This window comes from Archocentrus centrarchus, chromosome 15, assembly GCF_007364275.1.
Source record: "Archocentrus centrarchus isolate MPI-CPG fArcCen1 chromosome 15, fArcCen1, whole genome shotgun sequence".
NCBI lineage: Eukaryota > Metazoa > Chordata > Actinopteri > Cichliformes > Cichlidae > Archocentrus > Archocentrus centrarchus.
This window is the reverse complement of record NC_044360.1, coordinates 28,589,914-28,612,279: the sequence shown is the minus strand read 5'-3', so window position 1 is coordinate 28,612,279 and position 22,366 is coordinate 28,589,914. Positions and strand designations below refer to the sequence as shown.

The 22,366-nt window shown below is 41.0% G+C and overlaps 2 protein-coding genes across 2 annotated transcripts in view; one reads left to right on the top strand and one right to left on the bottom strand.

Annotated features, from left to right (window-relative positions):
• Positions 1-22,366, bottom strand: part of rims1a (regulating synaptic membrane exocytosis 1a) — a 244,433-nt gene that overhangs the window by 130,241 nt on the left and 91,826 nt on the right. The window lies entirely within an intron of this gene.
• Positions 1,254-21,334, top strand: LOC115793238 (isoaspartyl peptidase/L-asparaginase-like). The gene is made up of 7 exons (XM_030748122.1): positions 1,254-1,340; positions 4,157-4,352; positions 4,974-5,116; positions 5,400-5,554; positions 6,060-6,175; positions 7,766-7,876; positions 19,960-21,334. Exons 2-7 carry the CDS (start codon positions 4,157-4,159, stop codon positions 20,172-20,174), a joined length of 936 nt encoding a protein of 311 aa, XP_030603982.1. The 5' UTR covers positions 1,254-1,340; the 3' UTR covers positions 20,175-21,334.

The following is a 22,366-nucleotide window of genomic DNA, read 5'->3' as shown; positions in this document are numbered from 1 at the left end:
GGACTTTTCTGAATCTGTGTAAAATTAAATCAAATCAAAACTAAACAGGCTAAACGTTGTTTGTGTGCTTTGTTGTGGAAATTTGAAATAAAATGCTGTACACACAACCAGGTTTCCTGTGTCAGCTTTATTTACCTCTGTGAAGATGTCAAATAACAGTACAGAGCATAGCGGCGGTCTGCATGTATTAGAAAGATTATAAACCTGGAATATTTATATCTGCCACGCCTACAGCACAGCATGTGTAATGCAAACTAACTCGTACATTTGGACGAAGCTGAAGTTGGTTTAGATTCGGAAAATGGCTAAAGGGCCATTTCACTTTTTTGCTACCTTCAGCATCTTTAATTTGCTCTAGTTGAAAATCTACAACACCTGCACACTTCAAACCTGGACTAGATTATTCTGCACTAATAGCAGAATACTTAAAACCATGTGTGTGATTTGTGAAACCTTTATCTGATTTGTGAAACTTCGATAAAGAGTGATTTCAGCACTTTTGTTTTAAGTATTCTGCTAGTAAAGCAGAATAATCTAGTACAGGTTTGAAGTGTGTAGGTGTTGTAGTTTTTTAACTATAGCATATTAAAGATGCTGAAGGTGGCGAAAAATTAAGTGGAATGGCCCTTTAGCCATTTACCGAATCGGAAGCTGTAATCGGAAACCAACTTCAGGTTCGTTACATTTGGACATATTTTGCATGAAAGATTATATGCAGACAGAACACCAGTATACGGACTGTTTCACTGAGCACGGTCAGCCTGGCACAGAGAAGTAGCAGAGTCTTAAAGATTTCCATTACAGCTTTCGATCATTTGAACTGCAGTCACGTGGGTTTCAATAAGACAGCAAAAATATAAAAGGAAGTGAGCCACGTTTGATTTCATAATAAAAGAAAGTCGCTGTTAACTGATGTAGAAAGTAATACACCACTCCAGTTTGTACTTCAAATAAAGCATAAATTACAACAGGCTATGTGATACGTTACAGACCACTTTCTTAAAAGCATTTTCCCATTTGCAAATTCATTTTGCACTGTGCTGAATAGTGATATTCTTCAGCCAAAACTACATAACTCGTGCTTGAAAGACAATATAAAGCATAGGATTAGTTTTTTATTTCTATAAATAGATCTTTTTGATAATAAAATGTAAGTAATAATATGCTAACATAAAAAAAAAAAAAAAAAAAAAAAATTTGTCATTTGAGATAGTCGTATTTTATTTTGAAAGTGTCACTATCACATACCGGAAGTAAGCCTTCTTATTTTGGAGTCGGAGACTAGCAAACATATATAAGTGTAAACGTACAGCTCGTGGGTCTTGGTCCGTCTTGTTGTGGTAAGTAAGCATACGTGTGTCTGTGTGTTTATTTTCATATCATCTTACATTAACGGGTTTCATATGTCAGCTGTCAGAAAGCTCAGAAACGCTGCTTTCCGTCGCGCTGTAAAACTTCCCGGGGATAACTGGAGTGCACCGAGAATAATTTTCAGAAAAGAATTGAAGAGATGTTGAATTTTAAATTTCGTGTAGCCCGCTGGTTACTGTTACACTGTCAGAAAGACTGAGCCGTCTTTGCTTTGGGTTATTCGTTTCCACATTTCGGTGCACGGTTTGACACGCGGTCAGAGATCCTCAGTAACTGCAGCCGTTATGTTGTCAGTCTTATTTGATTCCTCCAGCCCTTCTTCTACTATTAAAATCAAAATAATACTGGCAATAATAGTCACAATGATGCTTCGTGAATCTTTATTTACAGACATTATCACAAAAGCAGCTGTTTCCCTGATTCCTGTGCAGTGTCGTACAGTGGATAGATTTGATTCACCAGAATGAGCAACTACATCCCATAATGTTATATTTAACAAACATTTAACACTCTGTCCAGCGTCATGTTTTGGAAGCCTTTTTTTTTTTTTTTTTTTTTTTTTTACAATGTTGGCGGGAATAATATTAAGGTAATATAATTCACAAATGTTCCCGGTTAATATGTGTTTGTTGACACACGCAGGCCTGATCTGAATCTGTTAGCATGTTTAAAATGTACTAATTCAGTGGTAGATAATCCACGAACATGCCTTTTAAAAGTGCATGTTAAACTTCCAGGCTTCTTTGCTTGGCTCCCTGATGGTAGGGATGTATGGAGTCACTTTGGTGTTGTTGTTACTCAGACAAAGCGGGTTTTCAATAACAAACACACAAATATCTAGAGCAAAATCATAGAAAACAAACTAAGGTGTTTTATTACAAGTATGTTAGTGATTCAAACGTGGACCCAAAGTTTTGTTTACCGATGAAACGTCTGTGTGGGAGTGTCAGACTTGGCGACATCCACGGTTGATAGACTGGTTCTGTTTTCTCATGCAAGTTTCAAATTACAGTACTGTACAAGTCTTAGCTGCTGTTTCACAAAAAAATGCCAGCGATAACACTGAGGTATGCCTCATTACACAAGAACTGCACCGAAAATAAGTAACTGGTCTGATAATAAATGAACTAGTTCTTATATAGTGCTTTTCTACTCCTGCTGAGCACTCAAAGTGCTTTATACAACATGTTTGCGTTTACCCATTCACATAAGCACTGTTTTGTATTTCAAAGTGCTTTCTATCTAAGCCACCCCATAAGTGATGAATCCAAAGGAGGTCAGGAGAGAGGTACAACACGTAGTGGAGGCTCTGTCGTGTGGTGTTGTGGATCTTGCCACAATTGCTGTAATTATAAACACAGAAAAATTCAGTCAGATTTTGAGCCACCTTGCAATACCAACTGGAAAGCATGTGATTGGCAGCAGCTTCATTTCATTTACTTAACTAAAAAATGCACAATTGAACACTATCATTCATAGACTGGACTCCCCGGAGCGTGGGATCATCTAAACAGAACAGAAAAAAAGGCAGCCAACATCCAAAGAAAAACTTTGGAATGTCTTTCAAGAAGCCTGGAGAACCATTCCTGAAGACTACTTAAAAAAAAAAAAACCCTACAAGAAAGCTGCCTGACAGAGTTCAGGCTGTGTTCAAGAATTAAGGCGGTCATACCAAATATTGACTTTCAAGCTCATTACATTTGTACAGACTCCGTTTTTGCCTTATATACTATATTTCCATGTGTTTGCATGTTTCAGTAAATGGCTGCTCCTTTTTCCCACTTTTCTAGCAAAATGTAAATAAATGAGGGGTGGCTCAAGACTTTTGCACATTACTGTACAATTTAGCAGCTGCAGGCTGACAAAGTTTATTATGTATTTATATACCCCAGGGATGCTTTGTAGTGCTAATAGCCGCTCCCGCAGTAACAGCAAACAGGTCTGATATCGAACCGGTGAAATTCTCAGCCCTGCAGGAGAGCCTCTCAGCCCTGCTGGTTAGAACCCTGTGCCCATTACAAATTCAGATACTAACAGGCCCAAAACATCTATTTCACAAACTGAACTGTTGGATTTGTGTACAAAAGACGAGCAAAGGTAAAGAGAAAGGAATAATGGGCCTCAAAGGTGCTCTGGTCAGGAGTCCAACCATGAACCGTGCTGTTCCAGAGAAGTGTTTTACCCACTGGTGATTTTTATGCATGTCAGGAGCTGGACCACACACCGAGCACTCACCTTCCAGGCTTACCTACACAACACACCCATTTACTTTTGGTTCTGTGCCACACCCTGCCTTCCCTTTTTCTCTGGTTGCCAGCTGCTGTCAGAGGTATGTGGGGGTGTGCCAGGCGCGGGAGACACCACCGGTCCTCGATGAGGCCTTCCCCAAACAGCAGCCTCTGGCCTAGCCTGTTGCTTCAATATCATAAATGTTTGTCATTTGCATTTGGCGGTTGGTGGTCCTTACTAGTGAAATAACATTTGAACATTAAAAGGGATGCAGTAAACTTTTAATTATGTGAGTCCATTTCTAGAAACTATTTGAAGCATAGTTTTAGAAAATTGGTAAAGTGTTACAGTAGGCGTAGCTTTCAGGTGGAGACAGTTCTGATTTTTAACCTGATGTTTTCAGTTTATTACACCATCACCCAACATGCAAAAGCTAAATGCTTTGTCTTAGACTCCATCTATAGAAAAAAGAAACACTTAAGCTGAATATTTTAATATATCTGTACACCATATTTATTTGCACCGAAAGATTCACTAGACCTTATTTTCTTCTCAGATGACTGACATGTTGCCAGTGGTGGTGGTCCACGGAGGGGCAGGGTATGTCCCAAAGGAGCGGTCAGAGCTGTCCATTTCAGGGGTGTGCTCAGCAGTGCAGGCAGGGTACACTATCCTCCAGGGAGGGGGCAGCAGCATGGATGCTGTGGTGGAGGCTGTGATCCAGATGGAGAATAACCCTGCCTTCAATGCAGGTAATGGAGAAACTCATAGAACTGTAATGCAGTTAACCCTGTACTACGTGTTGTCACATACTGTATACATGCTGATGATATATATATATTTTTTTTTTTTTTGACAAATATTATTTGTGGCTGAAATCAATTTTTTTTACTTCAATCTGTGTTTGCAATATTCTTTGACATACAGGTACTTTACAGATGAAGTGAAACTGTATTGTGCTATAACATGGATTACTCTGTTCAAGGCCTTATTCACTAAACCTCTTTAAGGTTCATCGGGTCAGATAGTTTGAAGCAACGTCTCTGCAAGTTTTCTGAATCATTAGACCTTTAGATTAAAAATACAAAGGAACCATTACATGTTAACTAACTTGCAGTCTGCATTGGTTTGGACACGTTTACATTTGTGAAAACAGTCTTTTCCTGTCACACACTGCAAGGCTATTGATGTAGTGCTGTTTCTCTATGAAAGTAACACAACCAATGAGAATTTGGTTGGATGAAAAATTAACAGTTGTAGTGTAAACCCGGTGACTGCAGCCCTGATCGCCTAAGCAGCACCCACAGGCCGTATCTCACTGCTGGACACAAAGGATTCCCGGTCCTCATGTCATTTCTCAAATCATATTTCAGGCTGTGGGTCCGTGCTGAACATCAAAGGAGAGGTGGAGATGGATGCCCTTGTGATGGATGGTAAAACTCTGGGAAGCGGTGCCGTGTCTGCAGTACGCAACATAGCTAACCCCATCCAGCTAGCAAGACTGGTTATGGACAAGGTATGTATGTTTTTCCTGCCTGAACCACAGGAACTGTGTGCAGCTGTACATGTATGGACGCCACTGCAGATCAGATCTTTATAGGAACACATGAAAGTAGCGTGGATAAAGGTCCCGATTACAGCTTGTTTGTAGCTGCAGTGATAAAAGAAAATTCTATATGCTTGAACTGAAACCTGAAGTCTAGTCTGGACAATGGCCTCGAAGCACACAAAGCATTTCAGATGTGCTCTGTAATTGTTTAGATATGTCTTACAGATCTGAACTTTGATCTTTCCTTCAGACCAGTCACGCGTGTCTCACTGCTGAAGGTGCAAGTCAGTTCGCTCGATCTATGGGGATCCCTGAGGTCCCCCTGGAGTCTCTCATCACTGAGTATTCCCGCATGCGCTGGAAAAAGAACCTTGCACCTGATGCCAACCCTGTGGAGTGCCAAATGTGAGACAGAACACTGTTTTAAGCTTGTTAGCATTTGTATTGTTGAGGAAATATATTGAAATGAAGTGACTCCTTCTAGTATGTAACAGGTCAGTATAGATCTTCTATAGATTCACTGTGTTGCATAATGTGGATCCTGACTTCCTTCACTCATGTCTCTGCACAGACGAAGCGAGGTTCTCATAAACCCATAGAAAACATATCAAATGTTTAAAGTGAGGAAAAAAATTTAGCTCCTTTTGAATTTGATGGCAGCAACAAAAGGCTCAAAAAAGTTGGGACAAGGTGAAGAGAAGGCTGGAAAAGTAAGTGGTATTAAAATGAAACAGCTGGAGGAACATTTAGAGACTAATTAGGTAAATTGGCACCAGGTCAGTAACACGAGTAAAAAAAAAAAAAGTGAATTTTATAAAGGCAGAGTTTCTCAAAAGTAAGGATGCGCAGAGGTTCTCCAGTCTGCAAACCAGACAGAACCAGATCTCTGACATGTTCTGCTCTTTTGTAGGCTGGGCACAGTTGGTGCAGTAGCAGTTGATAAAGAGGGCAACATAGCCTGCGCGACTTCTACGGGTGGAATGCTGAACAAGATGGAAGGTCGGGTGGGCGACACCCCCATCATAGGTCAGTTCACACTCTGTGTTAGTGGATATTTACATACATTTTTTACGTTTTCCACATCTTCACCAGGCTGTTAACCTTTGGTCAGTGTTAAATGAATGGTTGGTGAACAAAGGAAGAAAAGTTCTGGGAAGTGGAGTCATTTGATTAGATCAATGATTCTCAAAGTGTGTGGCGTGCCCCACAGGTGGGAGCACAGGGTCGTGACAGGTGAGGTGCAAGCGACCTGGGTGAAAAGTCATTTGGAACTAATGTTTAACATCTGAACAATTTTTATGGCAGAACAAAGAAATTCACCTTGGTTAAGTTAGTACAGCAACTAGTGACAAATGTAGCGAGTTCTTTCTGGTGACTTTGGCAACTTTTGGACACAGCTGCGAAAGCTGGAATCCTTTGCCATCACCGTGTTTTGTGTACATACTGCATCACCAAGGGGAATGATGGAAGAAGTTTGAGAACCACTGGATTAGATCAACAAATAGCCTCAGTCACGACAATAGTGTCATTGCTTAATCTTGTTGGTGCCCACTGTAGTACAGTTCAAGAGAATTTAAGGGAAAACATTACACTCCCGTCCTGTCAAATAAATGAGCAACTGCATCCATGTACAGATGAAACTTGTACTTTCCATAGCAGTGCCTGTTTGAGTGCCTCTTTATTGAAAGTTTTAAAGGTCCATATGCAAGAACATACAGGGTGGCATGTAGACACTGTATATAAAAGATGGCTGTAGTTGGTTAGTGTGTCACCCACTGGTGTCTGTGACTTGCCCATTGACTTGTGTATTGTATTTAATGTTTTAGCTGCCACCGTGTTTGGTGTTAAGAAGTGACCATATTTGGATGGGTGTGTTATGCATTAAACTTGGTTAGCAAGCTCCAATCATAAAATGTGCAGGTGCAATGTCACAGACCTGCTAATAAGTCTAAGCAACAAAACAAAACAAAATACTAGAACTTCGCACACCAAAACTGAACTTCGAGTGAATACTTTTGGCAATATAGTATAGCTATATTAACAGCAGATCATGTAGCTGTAATTTAAACCATGAGAATTTTTTGTTTTAGCCTACTCTGAATTTCCTTTTAGCTCTAAGGAGCTTTGTAGTATCTTTCAGCTTATTGTTTTGGTTTTTACAAACTTGCCAAACCTGCTTCTAAATGCGGCAGGAGCCAAAGAAAACTCACAGAACATATAAATGCGATGAAGCTGTTTAAAAGCATAAACCTATTCAAATGCATAACCTCAGGGGGTAGAGCAGGTCACCTACTAATCGGAAGGTCGGCAGTTCAATTCCTGGCTGCTCCAGGCTGCATGCCAAAGTGTCCTTGGGCAAGATACTGAACCCCAAGTTGCTCTCCGACGCAAGCGTTGGAGTGTGAATGTGTGTGAATGTTAGATAATAAAAAAGCACTTAGCTTAGTTAATCATGGCAGTGCTTGTATGAATGGGTGTGAATGTGGTAAATGTAAACGTGTTGTATAAGCGCTTTGAGTGCTCAGAGTAGTAAAGCGCTATATAAGAACTAGTCCAGTTACCATGAAGTGAAACTCAGTAGGCTGTGCGGGAGCCCTGAAGTGTTTTGTCTGTCAGGATCTGGAGGTTATGCTGACAACCTGCTGGGAGCAGTGTCAACCACAGGCCACGGAGAAACCATCATGAAGATTACACTGGCCAGACTCATCCTTTTCCACATGGAGCAAGGTAACACACAGACACAATTATGCACAGATATGTAGCTCTGTATCAGTCATGTTTCTATCGAAGTATTGACAGCTAATGACAAAAATCAAAGATACAAAGGTTCACCACAGCGAGTTGTCAGGATTGATTTTGGGGTCACATTTCCCCTCATCTTTCCTTCCTTCCTTCTTTGAGAGCCAGTGAGGACAAGCCAGTTGACACCTTGCTGCATGTAGCTCCAGCTCTCATGTTTTTCTGCTTGCAAACTTTTGGAAAAACAGTCTTGTTTTATTCCTGGAGAACCAACCATCCTGAAAAAATTCGAACTGAACTAAGGAGACGGTGACAGGGCACGCTGCTCAGAGGAGCAGTGACTAAGCCTTTTTGCTGATGGAACTGCTGACGAGGTGCACATTGTTTCTTGGGTCCTTGAACTAGCTTTCATTGTATTGATTTGCCCCTCTACACATTCCAGGTCAGGACTAGTACTTGTTAACTAAGACTTTATGACTAAGCTCGGATTAACAAGCTTGTGGCTGCTCGTGGCTGAATTGCTGCTGTTACACTCCGGCCTTTAAACTAATTTTTTTTTTTTTTCCTATATTCTCTACTTCTGTGATGATTATTGTTTCCAATTCTGCTACTACTTGGCCATTTTATTTGGCAGCATATTATGTTATTTGATCATCCTTTATTTATGTGGCTTTATTAGCTGTAGTACCCTATCTGTGATGCCCTGGCTTGTATCTCTCATTTGGCTACACCTCCTTTCTGGATCCGTCCAGTCAACCGAAATTGCTACTTTCCCAATGCCGAGGAGCCAATGAATGAACCGGCGAAACGCTTAAGAACGGGCCCGCCTTTCCACCGCGTTACTGTGAACTGCTCCTTTACGTATGAGTGTGGGTGGGTCCTCGTCTGGACACGGAAGCCGAAGCACACAAACGTGGGAGACGCTCCCCTTTCTTGTGCTGCAAATACGTTTTACGGTCCAAACCAAACTACTGCAGCATCTGTGTGCAGCACAGAGGTAAACACAGACAGCGATTAGAGCAAGACGACAAGTACGCACTTTGTGTCCTTTTATCTGTGATATGAACTGATACAAAGCAGCAAGTTCAGCCTTAGAGCCCAACCTAATTCACAGCTGTGAAAATCACTTCTTTTTTCATGTAATACACATATAATATGGTGGAAAACTTGATGTTGAGATGGCAGAGTCTCGCCCTTCTGCCGCTTTCGTCACGCGTTCTTACAGGATATCAGGTCCTGGTTCTCCAACAACTTTCTAAAACTTAACAGTGACAAAACAGAAATCCTACCAAATCCACCCTCGCCAAGATGAATAACTTCACGGTCCGCAGCTGCACTGCGGACTATGGTGGAAATCGCTATTTATTAATTTTATGTGTTTGTTTTATTCCTTCTAAAAAAAATAACAAATAAAAATCAGTTTGAAACGCTAATGCTGGCAGGTCATTGCACAGAAGCCATTGTAATTGCGAAGCATTGTTTGCAGAAGTACCACTGTTGAGTCTGAAGTCGCAAAGCCGAGTGAATGCAGAGAAATAGACGGTGCCGTTCCCCCAGAGCGCTCCCAGCGGGGTGCCACAAAGACAGACCAATCACGAAAGGTCAGAGGGCTCTCCAAAGACCCCCTCCCCTCAGTCCGGGGGATGCAAGCACCCCCTCCCCTCAGTCAGGGGGCTGCAGGTACCCCCTCTCTTGTTTGCACTCCAGACAATTTGTCTGATAAGACGTGGTGTGTGTGTGATCTTCCAAATTATTATCTTAACCGGAGGTCAGGCCAGGTGTCTGTCATAACCCCAGCTCAAGAGGGGAGAAACCTTTGGCCCAGCAATGTCCACAGCAACCCTAACGGCCTCCGACTGGGCCGTGTTGTCATTGGTGGTGATTCCGGAAATCAGGAAGAGTCTGGTAACACACCCGTGTTCAGCTCTTCTACCCCTGGACAACGGATGTCGTACAAAGGACCAAAGCACCCAAACGGAAAACCTCCAGATCAAACAGGAAGAGGAGGACGACGACTACCCGTCAATCTTGGTGATTGATGGAAAAAAAGGGGGAGCAAGAAGACGTTCAAGCTGGACAGCCAAGGCCGCCGCAGCCTCCCGCAGCAACAGCATATACAAACGTGATAGTTTTTAGCATGTGGGAGAGCAAGAGGAATTCATTCGGCAAATGGATTTTCAGGGCCAGCCATCAGATCACAGAGCAACCGGAACTCCAGGATGAGTTTTTATTACATTTTTTTAATTCAGTCTGGGGTATTTCATAATGTACTGAAGGTTCCTCTGCACGAGTGGCTCAATGTGATGGAGCCCAAAATATCAAAAATTGATGAGCTGTTTAATCACGCTCAAAGAGAAAAAAATGCTGTTTTTAAGAAAACTATTACTCTGTAATCCAAGCCACGCCTCTCGCCACAGCTCCGCTGCTTTAACCCTATAAAAAGACCACTGGGCATCATTTCAGAAAGCATCCGACCTGCATTAGACACAACATGGCCTACTTCAACGAGACCAGGGACAACACACAGAGAGCGAGCCTGCCAGCAGCCTCCGCTGCGCCGCAACCAGAGCCGAAAACTGCCGCTACAGGGGCGGGCACACTGTCCCCTCAGGGATGGAACATGTGGTGGAGCTCTCGGACAATATGGTGCCGTAAATACTGCGAAAATTTGCATACTTCACAAAGAAGGCACAGCTGTCTCTTCCCACTGGAGAAACATTATTTTTTCCAATACAACGACCAGCTGTCCAAAAGATTCTGGAATGGGAATTTCATCCCCATGCTCCTGGAGATTTTGCCTCTGGAAGGTTTCACCCCAGACACTTACCAGTTGATGGGGGCGGTGGAGGCCTATCTGCATGAATTAAAGGAAGCCAAAGACATTGAACATGCCCTTTTTGAAATGGAATCCAGTGTTGTTGGGGGTTAAACGTACCTCTGTCGATCAGAGGTACGTATCAAAAGTATCAGCTGTGGGTTTAAGAGGGGCCATCATATCTGTTTTAAATACATCTGGAAAAAGTTCTGTTTTCAAATTCCCAAATGCTGTGTGTATTTGTTTTTGATTTAGTAGTAATAGTTTTGTAATCTAAGTATTTTTGTGAAATAAAGAGATTAAAAACAAAACTTGAAGTTTATTTACTAGATAAATTACACTATCATATTATGACGCCACATTTTCCACAAGCCTTGTAGGTGTTGAGAAGTGGGTCTGTGTAAAGTTCATTCACTAAATAAATTACACCATCACATCGAAAATGTTTTCATACTTTATCAGTACATTTAAAAAAAAAAAAAAAAAAAACTGCTACACTAAAAAAACTATATTATGAACCCTCACATTCTGCAAGCTTTGGCTAAACACAATAAGGGGTTTAAATTTCTATTAACAGTTACTGATGATTTTTCCAAAATGCTGCTCCTTTAAAAACAAAAACAGGTGCTGAGGTGACTCGTGTTTTTCCAATATTTTGAAGCAAAGTGGTATTCCGGAGAAGTTACAAACTGATAAAGGGGGGTGGGGGGGGGGGGGGGGGGTGGATTTATATACTGCTTCCAGAAGTTTATAAAGGGGAAAAAAAAGTATTAATCATTTTTCGACCACAAGGGAGCACAAAGCCTCTGTTGTGGAGCATTTTAACAGAACCCTTAAATCTAAAATGTTTAGATATTTTACAGCCGTAAATACTTTTAGGTATGTTGATGTATTACCAGACTTCTTGACCAGTTATAACAACAGTTATCACAAATCTATTAAAATGACCCCTAATCAGGTAAATTCTGAAAACACACCCTTGGTATTTAAAAATTTGTATGGTTCTTTTCCACACACACAGAAAGTGAAGATGACATTTAAAGTTAGACTGTCCAAAGTTTGGGGTGTATTTGACAAGAAATATGAACAGGGCTGGACTAGTGAAATCTTTTCTGTGGCCAAATGTATTCTGACTACACCGCCTGTCTATAAAATTAAAGATTATGACGTGACGAGATTACAGGATCATTTTATGAGCAAGAACTACAAAGGATTAAGGTCGGTAAAGACAAACTCTGTCATGTGGAAAAACTATTAGCTAAATGCAAACGGGCGTGAGAGATTTGTTTTGGTTAAATGGAGGAACTGGTCTTCTAAATTTAACAGTTGGATTAAAGAAAAGGACCTTAAAACCAGAGTAAAAGAAGTAAAGTTGTCAGTGGATCCTTGTAAAAACTCAGAATGACTTGGCCAAATCAAAGTTTTTATGTCACTTTACCTTCAAATGCAAGTATGAAGGTTTTCAAGAATAATACAAGCTCCAGTTTTAGAGTTGATCTTGCCACTCATCTGGATTTAGATGGTGACTGGCAAGTGGCATTAACAGAGATTTCATATCTTAGAACCTGGTTGAATCTACCTGACGAAGTTGCATTTTTTTGAGTGGCGAAAGAGAACAACACCGCATCATAAACAACCACCTGTTTATAAAGCATATTTACACGGAGGCTTTTATTCAGACCTTGGCCAGCTGAGAGCTGAGCTGGAGGGTGTTCTAAGCAAAATTGACCCAGAGACCAAGATAAGATTTAACCCCTTACAGAGAAAATTTGAATTTTTGGGTAATAAGTTGTTTCACATACGAGTATATCCTCCACTGTCTTACATGCTTGGTTTACATTTGGGTAGCTGGTGGAAATGTGACAATATCGCACCATTTCCTGCAGATATAAATGCTGGTGGTTACCACCTTTAGTGTTATTCTGATGTAGTTAGACTCCAGCTGCTGGCGATTCTTATGTTCCTTTGCTGTGCATGGTCAGAATAGAGGGTGAATACGGGGACATTATAACACAAGCCTGATTACGTGGCTGTTTCTAAAAATCATTTGGAGACGATTCAAATTGAAATCAAAACCGATCAGAACAAACCTGTGAAGTTCACTTACGGAAAGACAATTGTGAAGCTACATTTCAGACCTGCCAAAAACTTCTAGCTTTTCAAAAATGATCGCTGATAATAATAGGTTTATAGCATATTATCAGGCACAGGCAGGGCATGGTCTGCCAGGGTTTACTGGGGCCCCTGTGATGTATGGAAGGGGGTTGGCCTCCATATTTGCTAAACTGTTCAGGTTTGTAACCCCCTTTGTAAAAAGAGGTCTCAGTGTGGCTCAGCCCCATCTCAAGACAGCAGTGAAGAATATAGGATCAGATGTCCTCTTCAAAGCTGTAGGTCATTTCAATAGACCAGAAAATCAGGAAGGCGCAGGAATAGCCGTGTTATCCAGATGACTTCTGAAACGCCCCCCAGGAGTGCGAGTTGCAGGCTATAAAAATCCCCCAAAGCGGCAGAAGAAACAGAAGAAGAAAACACTTGTAACCAGCAACCACACCAGCAAGAAATCTATAAAACACTTAAAAGACATATTTTAGAAGTAAAGAATGGCCCTGCTCCATGGAAAATGGAGCAGGGCCATTTTCGGCACTCTCAGAGCCGAGTGCGCTCTGAGAGAGCTGGATCTTTTCACAGCACCGCTCTCCCAGTTATCTGTGAATGAAAAGGCTTACATGGAGGTCAGGCCAATTGCAGCTCTGTCCGGTGGAGGGCCCCCCCCCCCCCCCCCCCTTTTTTTTTTTTTATCCCTGGTAATGAATCGCATTATCTGGACCTAAACGACACCCTGTTGTATCTCAGATTGAAAGTAACTAATGAGGATGGTTCTACTTTAGAGGCTGATGAATGTGTAGCTCCTATCAATTATCCACTGAACACAATTTTCAGCCAGTGCAATGTCACCCTGGGTGAACGGCTGATTTTGCAGACCCGCTCGACACATTCGTACAGAGCCATCATTGAGACGTTGCTGAATTACTCGGATCATACTCTAAGAAGTCAATTTAGCGTAGGTCTTTTCATAAAAAACAGGCAGGAGCTTTAGACTTGTATGTGGTTAACGGCCCTAATAAGGGGTTAGTTAAAAGGTCAACAGATTGTGAGCGTTCCTACATGCGGATATTATTATTTTTATTTTTTTTTTGCGAGAGGCTGTTGCTAAATTCTGTTGATCTTGAAATAAAACTCACCAGGGCCAGTGACGCATTCTGTCTGATGGCCCCGCGAGACTGGGTTCAAGCTGAATATCACAGGAGCCTCCTTGTTTGTGAGGAAAGTCTCAGTTGCACCTGCTGTCAGGATAGGGCATGCCACTATTAAAAGTGAACGCCTTATGTCCTCTCTCAAGGATCAACGTAAAGACTTATTCAATTCCTGAAAACTCAAGGCTAATGTCATCAGGAAAATTTATTTTTGGGAAGCTTACCAAAGTATCTGGTGCTGGGTTTATTGGACCATGATGCTTTCACAGGGCGATATGACCTGTCCTAGGGTTTAATCCCGGGATCCGGGATTCCCGGGAAATGCGATCAGAACCATTTCCCGTTTCCCGGGAAACGTTAGACGGGAAACCGGGAAAAAAGTCGCGCGCGTCGATTTGACTTTCAGAAAGAAAAGAAAGCTTCAGAAAGTTAAATTTAAGGAAATATTGAGAGAAGGGTTCGTTTAATGCGAAAAGCATTACTCTTCATTTCAGGCACGTTCAGCCTCCGTTTAAGGCTTCAGCCTTCATCTCAAGCGTTTTAATAGAGGTATTACACAGTTGTACTTTTTTCCTCTTTAATTTGTTGAAATCGTAGGCAATGTGTTTACCCTAAGGTATTTTGTATTATATAATTCTATATTATTATATATTGTTATATTGCATTATATAGCCTATAAAATATGCCTGCCCTGAACAATAAAGAAATATCTGTTTAACTTCGAGTGTTTCTTTTCCTCGTTTGCAGACGCTTACTAACAATCATGAATTAGGATACGGGCCTAATGGGTGAAGAAATGATCATGAAATAGATTGCTTTAACATATTTCGCTTTTAAAATGGAGTTGAGTAAAATGTATATTTTTTAGGCTATAAGGATCAGCCAGTTTTTCAATAGACGATTCACAGCGAACCTACTTTAACCCTCAGACACGGTGTTATAAATTTGCTGTTGCCAGAATGGCAATGACCAAGTCGTGGTGCATTACTCAAGGCCCTGTGTTATGTCATATTATAGTGTAGTACGGTAGTTAACTTTTCAATGACTATTACAGCGTTCCACTGGTGGAGATATAGTGCAACAGATGTCGCCACGACAGCGTGGCTGAGCCTTTATCAATGCTGTGTGGAGATGAACCGTATTGTTTTGCACCAGCAGTTGTAAAATAGCTTGTTATAATTCCATGTACAATGGAGGAATATTCGAATTATATTTGTTAAGGGAGTGTTGAGGAACGATACAAGACCGCATAGCTCGAGCACTCGAATGTCGAGATGTAGGTTTTATTGCGTTAATCAAGCCGACGTTGCCCCCTACTGGGCATAACAGGACATAGCTGGAAAGCTACCTCTACAATATCACAATAGGTTAAGGCCGACACAGGCTACAGAAGGCCTAATTAAAATAAAAAAATAAATAAACTTTTTCCCGGGATTCCCGGGAAATGGCTCGTCATTTCCCGGGATTTGATTCATGTCATTTTCGGGAAAAATATTAAACCCTAACCTGTCCCCCTTCAATTTTGAACACTATGACCTGGAGTACCTTGCTTTGTGTCTTGAAGGCTGCTAAATCCCAGCCAAGGTGTTCCAACTTGACTTTACTAACGGGCTGGTTGCCAGGGAGTATTACAGTCTTTACACCGCAACAGGCAGAAATCTAAAGGACCTCTCTTTAGCTATCGACAGGGAGGAATTTCAGAACGGGTTACACATTATTTGTCTTTAATCTGAGCGCCTCAGAAGACACAGAGGCGCTGTCGACCACATCAGCAGGCAGCTTACGGCTAGAAATGTGTTTCTGAAGCCCTCTTGAACAAACTGCAACGCTGATTGTATATGCCTGCCTCGACTTTATATTAGAAATTAATGCCAAACGTCAAGTCTTGGTTGATTATTACAAGCAATGAACAATCATCAGCTGGAGAGTATTCTGTGCACACTCATCGGGGATCAATTCTGTGGAGTCTGGGCCTGTGATGAACTGGCAACCCTGAAAAAGACTTTTAGACTTCCTGCATATTTTGTGGTAAACACGGATCCTAGACACCTGCCAGGAACCCACTGGCTTGCTTTAAGCCTGGATGAAGACGGCAGTGCAACTTTTTTTTGACTCATTTGGATTTCGACCGGATTGTACATTTTATCCTGCCAGCATTTTAAACTTTCTCCAGAGTCGTGCAAAAACAATATCGTTTCACGAGAGTTAGCATCAAAATGTAAATTCAATTGTATGTGGCGAGCATTGTGTTTTCTATGTAGCCCATAGAGCATGCACCTATCATACCAACATGTCATGTCTTTGTATCCTGAAAATCCTGTAAAAAATGATGTCATGGTTGCTAATTTTGTAAAAAGATGTAACAGATGTGCGATGAAATGTCGTTCAGGATCTTTTAATCATACGTCATGCTCTCTGAAAACATTTAATGATTGTTGCTGTGATTTTTAAAAACTCAATCAAGTACTGGAGTCTGAATTTATACTGTGTGTGTTTGTGTCAGCACCTGTTTTTGTTTTTAAAGGAGCAGCATTTTGGAAAAAACATCAATAACTGTTAATAGATATTTAAACCCCTTATTGTGTTTATCATCATCATCATCATCAAGCTTTATTTATCAAGCACTTTAAAAAGCCACAGCAAATACAAAGTGCTGTACACCAAATAATTAAAAAATATATATATGTATGTATGTATATATGTGTGTGTGTGTGTGTGTGTGTGTGTGTGTGTGTGTGTGTGTGTGTGTGTATATATGTGTGTGTGTGTGTATATATGTGTGTGTGTGTGTGTGTATATATGTGTGTGTGTGTGTGTGTATATATGTGTGTGTGTGTGTGTGTGTATATATGTGTGTGTGTGTGTGTGTGTGTATATATGTGTGTGTGTGTGTGTGTGTGTGTATATATGTGTGTGTGTGTGTGTGTGTGTGTATATATGTGTGTGTGTGTGTGTGTGTGTGTATATATGTGTGTGTGTGTGTGTGTGTGTATATGTGTGTGTGTGTGTGTGTGTGTGTGTGTATATGTGTGTGTGTGTGTGTGTGTGTGTGTATATGTGTGTGTGTGTGTGTGTATATATGTGTGTGTGTGTGTGTGTGTGTATATATGTGTGTGTGTGTGTGTGTGTGTGTATATGTATATATATATATATGTATATAAGAAGAAAACAAACAATTAAAAATAAATAATTAAATAATTAAATAAAACAAAATAGATAAGATCAATGTCTCATGCTGGGTTGAAGGCCAGAGAGTATAAATAAGTTTTAGCATGAGTTTTAAAAATAGACAGTGAAGGCGATTGTCTAATGTGCAAAGGCAGTTCATTCCACAACTTAGGGGCAATAATGGAAAAGGCTCGGTCCCCTCTGAGCTTCCGCTTAGATCTCTGTATGCGTAACAGCATCTGATCAGATGACCTGAGATCTCGGACAGGAGTATAGGAGCCAAGCAGTTCAGAAAGGTAAGGAGGAGCAAGGCCATTTAAGGATTTAAAAACAAGTACAAGGACCTTGAAATGGATTCTAAAGTGCACAGGCAGCCAGTGGAGTGAAGCCAGGACAGGTGTAACATGCTGTCTTTTACGTGTTCCAGTCAGGAGACTTGCAGCGGCATTTTGAACCAACTGGAGCCGTAAAAGAGAAGACTGGCTGACTCCAACATAAAGTGCGTTACAGTTATCAAGCCGAGATGTAATAAAGGCATGTATCACTGTTTCTACATGCTGCCTAGAAAGGATAGGTTTTACCTTCGTCAATTGCCTTAAGTGAAAGAAGCTAGACTTCACTACTGCGCTGATTTGTCTGTCCAATTTAAAATCACTGTCCATTATAAAGCCCAGATTTGTAATTATGGGCTTAGCATATGAGGCCAAAGGGCCCAAGTCAACCTGGGGCGGAGGCTCACAAGAGCTACTGGGTCTAAGCACCAACACTTCAGTCTTTTTTTCATTAAAATGTAGAAAATTTAGGGCCATCCAAGCTTTAATGTCATCAAGACATGCAAGAAGAGATTTAATTTGGAATCCATCCTTCTTCTTTAATGGCACATAGATTTGGCTATCATCAGCGTAGCAGTGAAAGGCGATTCCATGTTTTCTAAGAATGGATCCCAGTGGAAGCAGATAAAGTGAAAAAAGCAAGGGCCCCAAAATTGAGCCCCGTGGAACCCCACATAAAAGGGGGGCAGAGGAGGAATCAGAGCCAGCAAAGATAACCGAGATAGTTCTGTCTGCCAGATAAGATTTGAACCATTTCAGAGCAGTGCCGCGAATACCCACAAGATACTGTAAACGGGATATTAAAATATCATGGTCAACTGTATCAAAAGCCGCACTTAAATCAAGCAGAACAAGAGCTACATAGTCACCAGAATCAGATGCCAGGAGAATATCGTTAAAGACCCTTAACAGTGCTGATTCTGTACTATGGAGGGCTTTAAATCCAGATTGGAAAACCTCCAAAATATTATGGTTTTCCAGAAAAGACTTCAACTGAGTGTAGACAATCTTCTCTAAAATTTAGCCAAAGCTTGCAGAATGTGAGGGTTCATAATATAGTTTTTTCAGTGTAGCAGTTTTTTTTTTTCTTAATTGTACTGATAAAGTATGAAAACATTTTAGATGTGATGGTGTAATTTTTTTAGTGAATGAACTTTACACAGACTCACTTCTCAACACCTACAAGGCCTCCGGTTAAGGTGTCATAATTTGGAAGATCACACACCACCTCTTATCAGACAAATGATAGGGGATGCGGTTAGAAGATCACACACTGCATATTATCAGACAAATTGTCTGGAGTGCAAACAAGGGGGGGGGGTACCTGCAGCCCCCAGACTGAGGGGAGGGGGTCTTTGGAGAGCCCCTGTACTTTCGTGATTGGTCTGTCTTAGTGGCATCCCGCTGGGAGCGCTCTGGGGGAACGGCACCGTCTATTTCTCTGCGTTCACTCGGCTTTGCGACTTCAGAGTGTCAACGACGGTACTTCTGCAAACAATGCTTCACAATTACAATGGCTTCTGTGCACCGACCCGTCGGCGTTTCAAACTGATTTTTATTTGTTATTTTTTTAGAAGGAATAAAACATAAACACATAAAATTAATAAATAGCGATTTCCACCATGGTCCGCAGCTGCACTGCGTTTTTACCATGTCGATGAGAAAAGGAGCTGCACTGAGTCACTCGGGGTAAAAACAGCTGATCTTATTTGTTCATTAAGAAATAAAATAAAATCTCCCTGATCAGTGAACACACAAGTACTTCTTTTTCTATTAAAAAGGAGCCTTTTTCATGAAAAAAGTTCACAATTTCAACTGGTGGTACACAAGCATTCCCGACCTACATTTTCACCGCCTGTTTATGAAATACGAAATATTATGAAAAATATTTCATAAATCATATTTTTTATTTATACCACATCATCTACAAGATCCATTAACAACCTCTCTCCTCAGTACCTTTCTGAGCTCCTCCAAGCATACATTCCCACCTGTACTCTCAGGTCCTCCTCCTCCACCCAACTCACCTTTCCAAGAGCCTTCAGCCATTCGGCCCCCAATCCTTGGACCTTTCTGCCCCATGAGTTATAAAATTCTGCTTCTCTTACGTCTTTCAAATGTCACCTCAAAACCCATCTGTTCAGATAGTTGTAATCTGCCATCGATCCTCAATCTGCCATGGCTTCTCTCTTACACTATTCTCCACCGTTGATTGATTTTATTATATCTGATTTCTATAAGGTGATATTGGGAGCTTTGAAAGGTGCCTATAAGTAAAAGTTATTGTAATTATTAACAACAGTTCCCATAAGCAAAGTAAGGCCCCAAATAAGTTCTGTGAAGCCTGGAGGGTAATCCAGCTCTCTACAACAAATGAACAATGTGACTAATTGGACTGAACCTCTGCTCCTGCTGAGGGAGTCTGACTCCTGTTTCTTGCTCTTCCTCAAGCTGCTGAAGGAAACTACTCTTAGTTCTATTTTGCTTTCTATTTTTCAGGTCAGTCAGCAGAGGCTGCCAGTGATTTGGGCCTGGCCTATATGAAGTCCCGACTCGAGGGGCTAGGTGGGGTGGTGACAGTGGACCCCCAGGGCCACTGGGCAGCCCGCTTCTCCAGCAGTTACATGGCATGGGCTGCAGCCCAGAAGGATACTCTGCACTATGGCCTGTACACTGGAGAACACTTCACCCAAAGCATCCATGACCCTCGCTGACTGATGATTTTTTTTTTTTTCAAAACTATCATTTTTAAGGGAGAATTTTGAACTGCTGGGACAGTAAAGGAAAATCAATGCAAATGGGAACAGCATACAATTTATCCAGGTGCTGAATAGGTAGTCATTGTGTCTATGATTTTAAATAAAATTTATGAAGACAGTTATTCTGTCTGGAACAATCTTGAAAGATCTTTGAAATTCTAGGCTTTTACAAATTTTCACTTCAGATTACAGATTCTTAAACCTCCTGATCTTCAGTGTGTGTCACCAATCCTCAGATCCATACTTACTTGCATTCTAGCCTAATCCAGAGTTCTTGTTTCTCTTAGTTTGCTGTGAGCTCCACAAACTAGCTGCACATGTTTGTAACATCTGGGAAGATAGCTACACTGGACCGGATTTAACTCTTAATGGTGCTTGTATGAGTGTGAGCATTTTAGCAGTCGCTAATTATGTCAGGAAACCCGGAGAAAACCCTCGCTAACTCTGTTAGCTCTGTGACAGGCTGGAGACCTGTACAGGGTGTACCCTGCCTCTCGCCCTATGACAGCTGGGATAGGCTCCAGCCCCCCCGCGGCCCTGAACAGGATAAGCGGAAGAGTCTCTCCCAGCTGCCAAGAGGCGAGAGGCGGGGTACACCCTGGATAGGTCCCCGCTGTGAATGTGAGTACGAATGGTTGTCCAAATTTAATGAGTCTTTTTGAGATTTTTTTTTATATTTTATTATTATTAAACTGATTTCATATCATTTATATAATTTGTATTTGACAACTAGTCAGTTAAATGAACTGTGAATATAAATATTTGTGAATGTGATTTTTCAGATGTGTTTTCTATAATCTTTAGTCATTTTTTTGTGTTTTGACTTATGTGATGTGAGTATAAATTATTGAACCACTTGAACTTCCATTAATTAATTTCTGATCTCCTCTTCACTGTTGGATAATCAAGTATTTGTAAAAACAAACTTTATAGAGAGTGGCTGATTTCCACCTCTGTGTCACAGAGAATCCACGTTCTCTCTGCAGCAGTGTTAATGTGCTGGAAGATTAACTGACCTCGTGTATGTGACATGCTGCTACTCAGATAATGATTGTTAATGTTGAAGCTTTGTGTTAGAAAAAACACTGAGCAGGACATAAAAACCTTAAATCTCTGAACAGTGTGTGTTTCATGCTTCATTTACTCATAGACTCTGTGTAGAGGAGCATTCGCCTGTTAAGCTCTAACTGTATGTGTTCCCGCCACTAGATGGTGGTGTTTCAGTAGTAACCAACACAAAAACACAGCTCGGAGACTCAACCTGTGAGCAGTTTGTTTATTTGCTTTGTACCAGCACAGACAAAATCTCCAGATTCATGTGAATTTAGTCAGAGTACCAGGATGCTGGAGTGGACACATGACTTTTGTCATTTGGCACTCAGAATCCACATATACAAAAAAGAACAGTCGTTAATGCAAAGTGCTTTTTTTGAATCTGATGGCCACATAAACATGATGAAAAAATATATGACGTGAAGAAAAATAGAGCAATTCCAATTTATGTTAGTGAAAGTGCACTAAGAGGACTTAAAATACGTAAACATATAAATTAAGAGTGGACTTGACAGACGTCAGACTGTAAGGGAAGCTCAGAATTAACAGATAAAGGGCCCAGTGGTAGGTAAAACCAAATGAAAAGATGATAAAGATAATGTGTGGAAGCCATAAATAAAATGAAAATACTGCCCCAAAAAAGGGGTCTTTGAAAAGAAAAGGAGATTACATTAGAAGGGCTTCTTAGCTTACTCCTACTGGTCATATTTTCGAAAGAAAATTAGCTTCGCTGTGGCGCCAGAGATGGACCCGGACATTTTAGGGAATGTTTTTTTCTCTGGATGAAAGTAAAATGTTCTTGGAGTGCATTCTGTCAAATGACCAGCAGGAGGCTCCTCCTCTGGGAAAATTACCATTTTCTTTATGATTTAATACAGCAAGATGCATATTTTGCCAGTTATGATCATATTTCAAGTAAAATAGATATGAAGCAGGATATTGGTGTCTACTGTGGGATTATTGGAATTAATGCTAAGCATGTTGCACATGGCAGCACTGAAGTGTATCCAGTGCATGGGTTCAAAAGAATTCTATGAAATGGAGCAAATTACATACATAAAATCCAGTTGTATTGATCAGTGGAACCCTGCCAT

What these genes read in the sequence shown, in the direction of transcription:
- LOC115793238 (XM_030748122.1), top strand. Translation starts at nt 4,157, where the DNA reads ATGACTGACATGTTGCCAGTGGTGGTGGTCCACGGAGGGGCAGGGTAT. An exon ending in TAACCCTGCCTTCAATGCAG is followed by an intron (nt 4,353 to 4,973) that starts GTAATGGAGAAA and finishes ATCATATTTCAG; the next exon opens with GCTGTGGGTCCGTGCTGAAC. An exon ending in CAAGACTGGTTATGGACAAG is followed by an intron (nt 5,117 to 5,399) that starts GTATGTATGTTT and finishes TCTTTCCTTCAG; the next exon opens with ACCAGTCACGCGTGTCTCAC.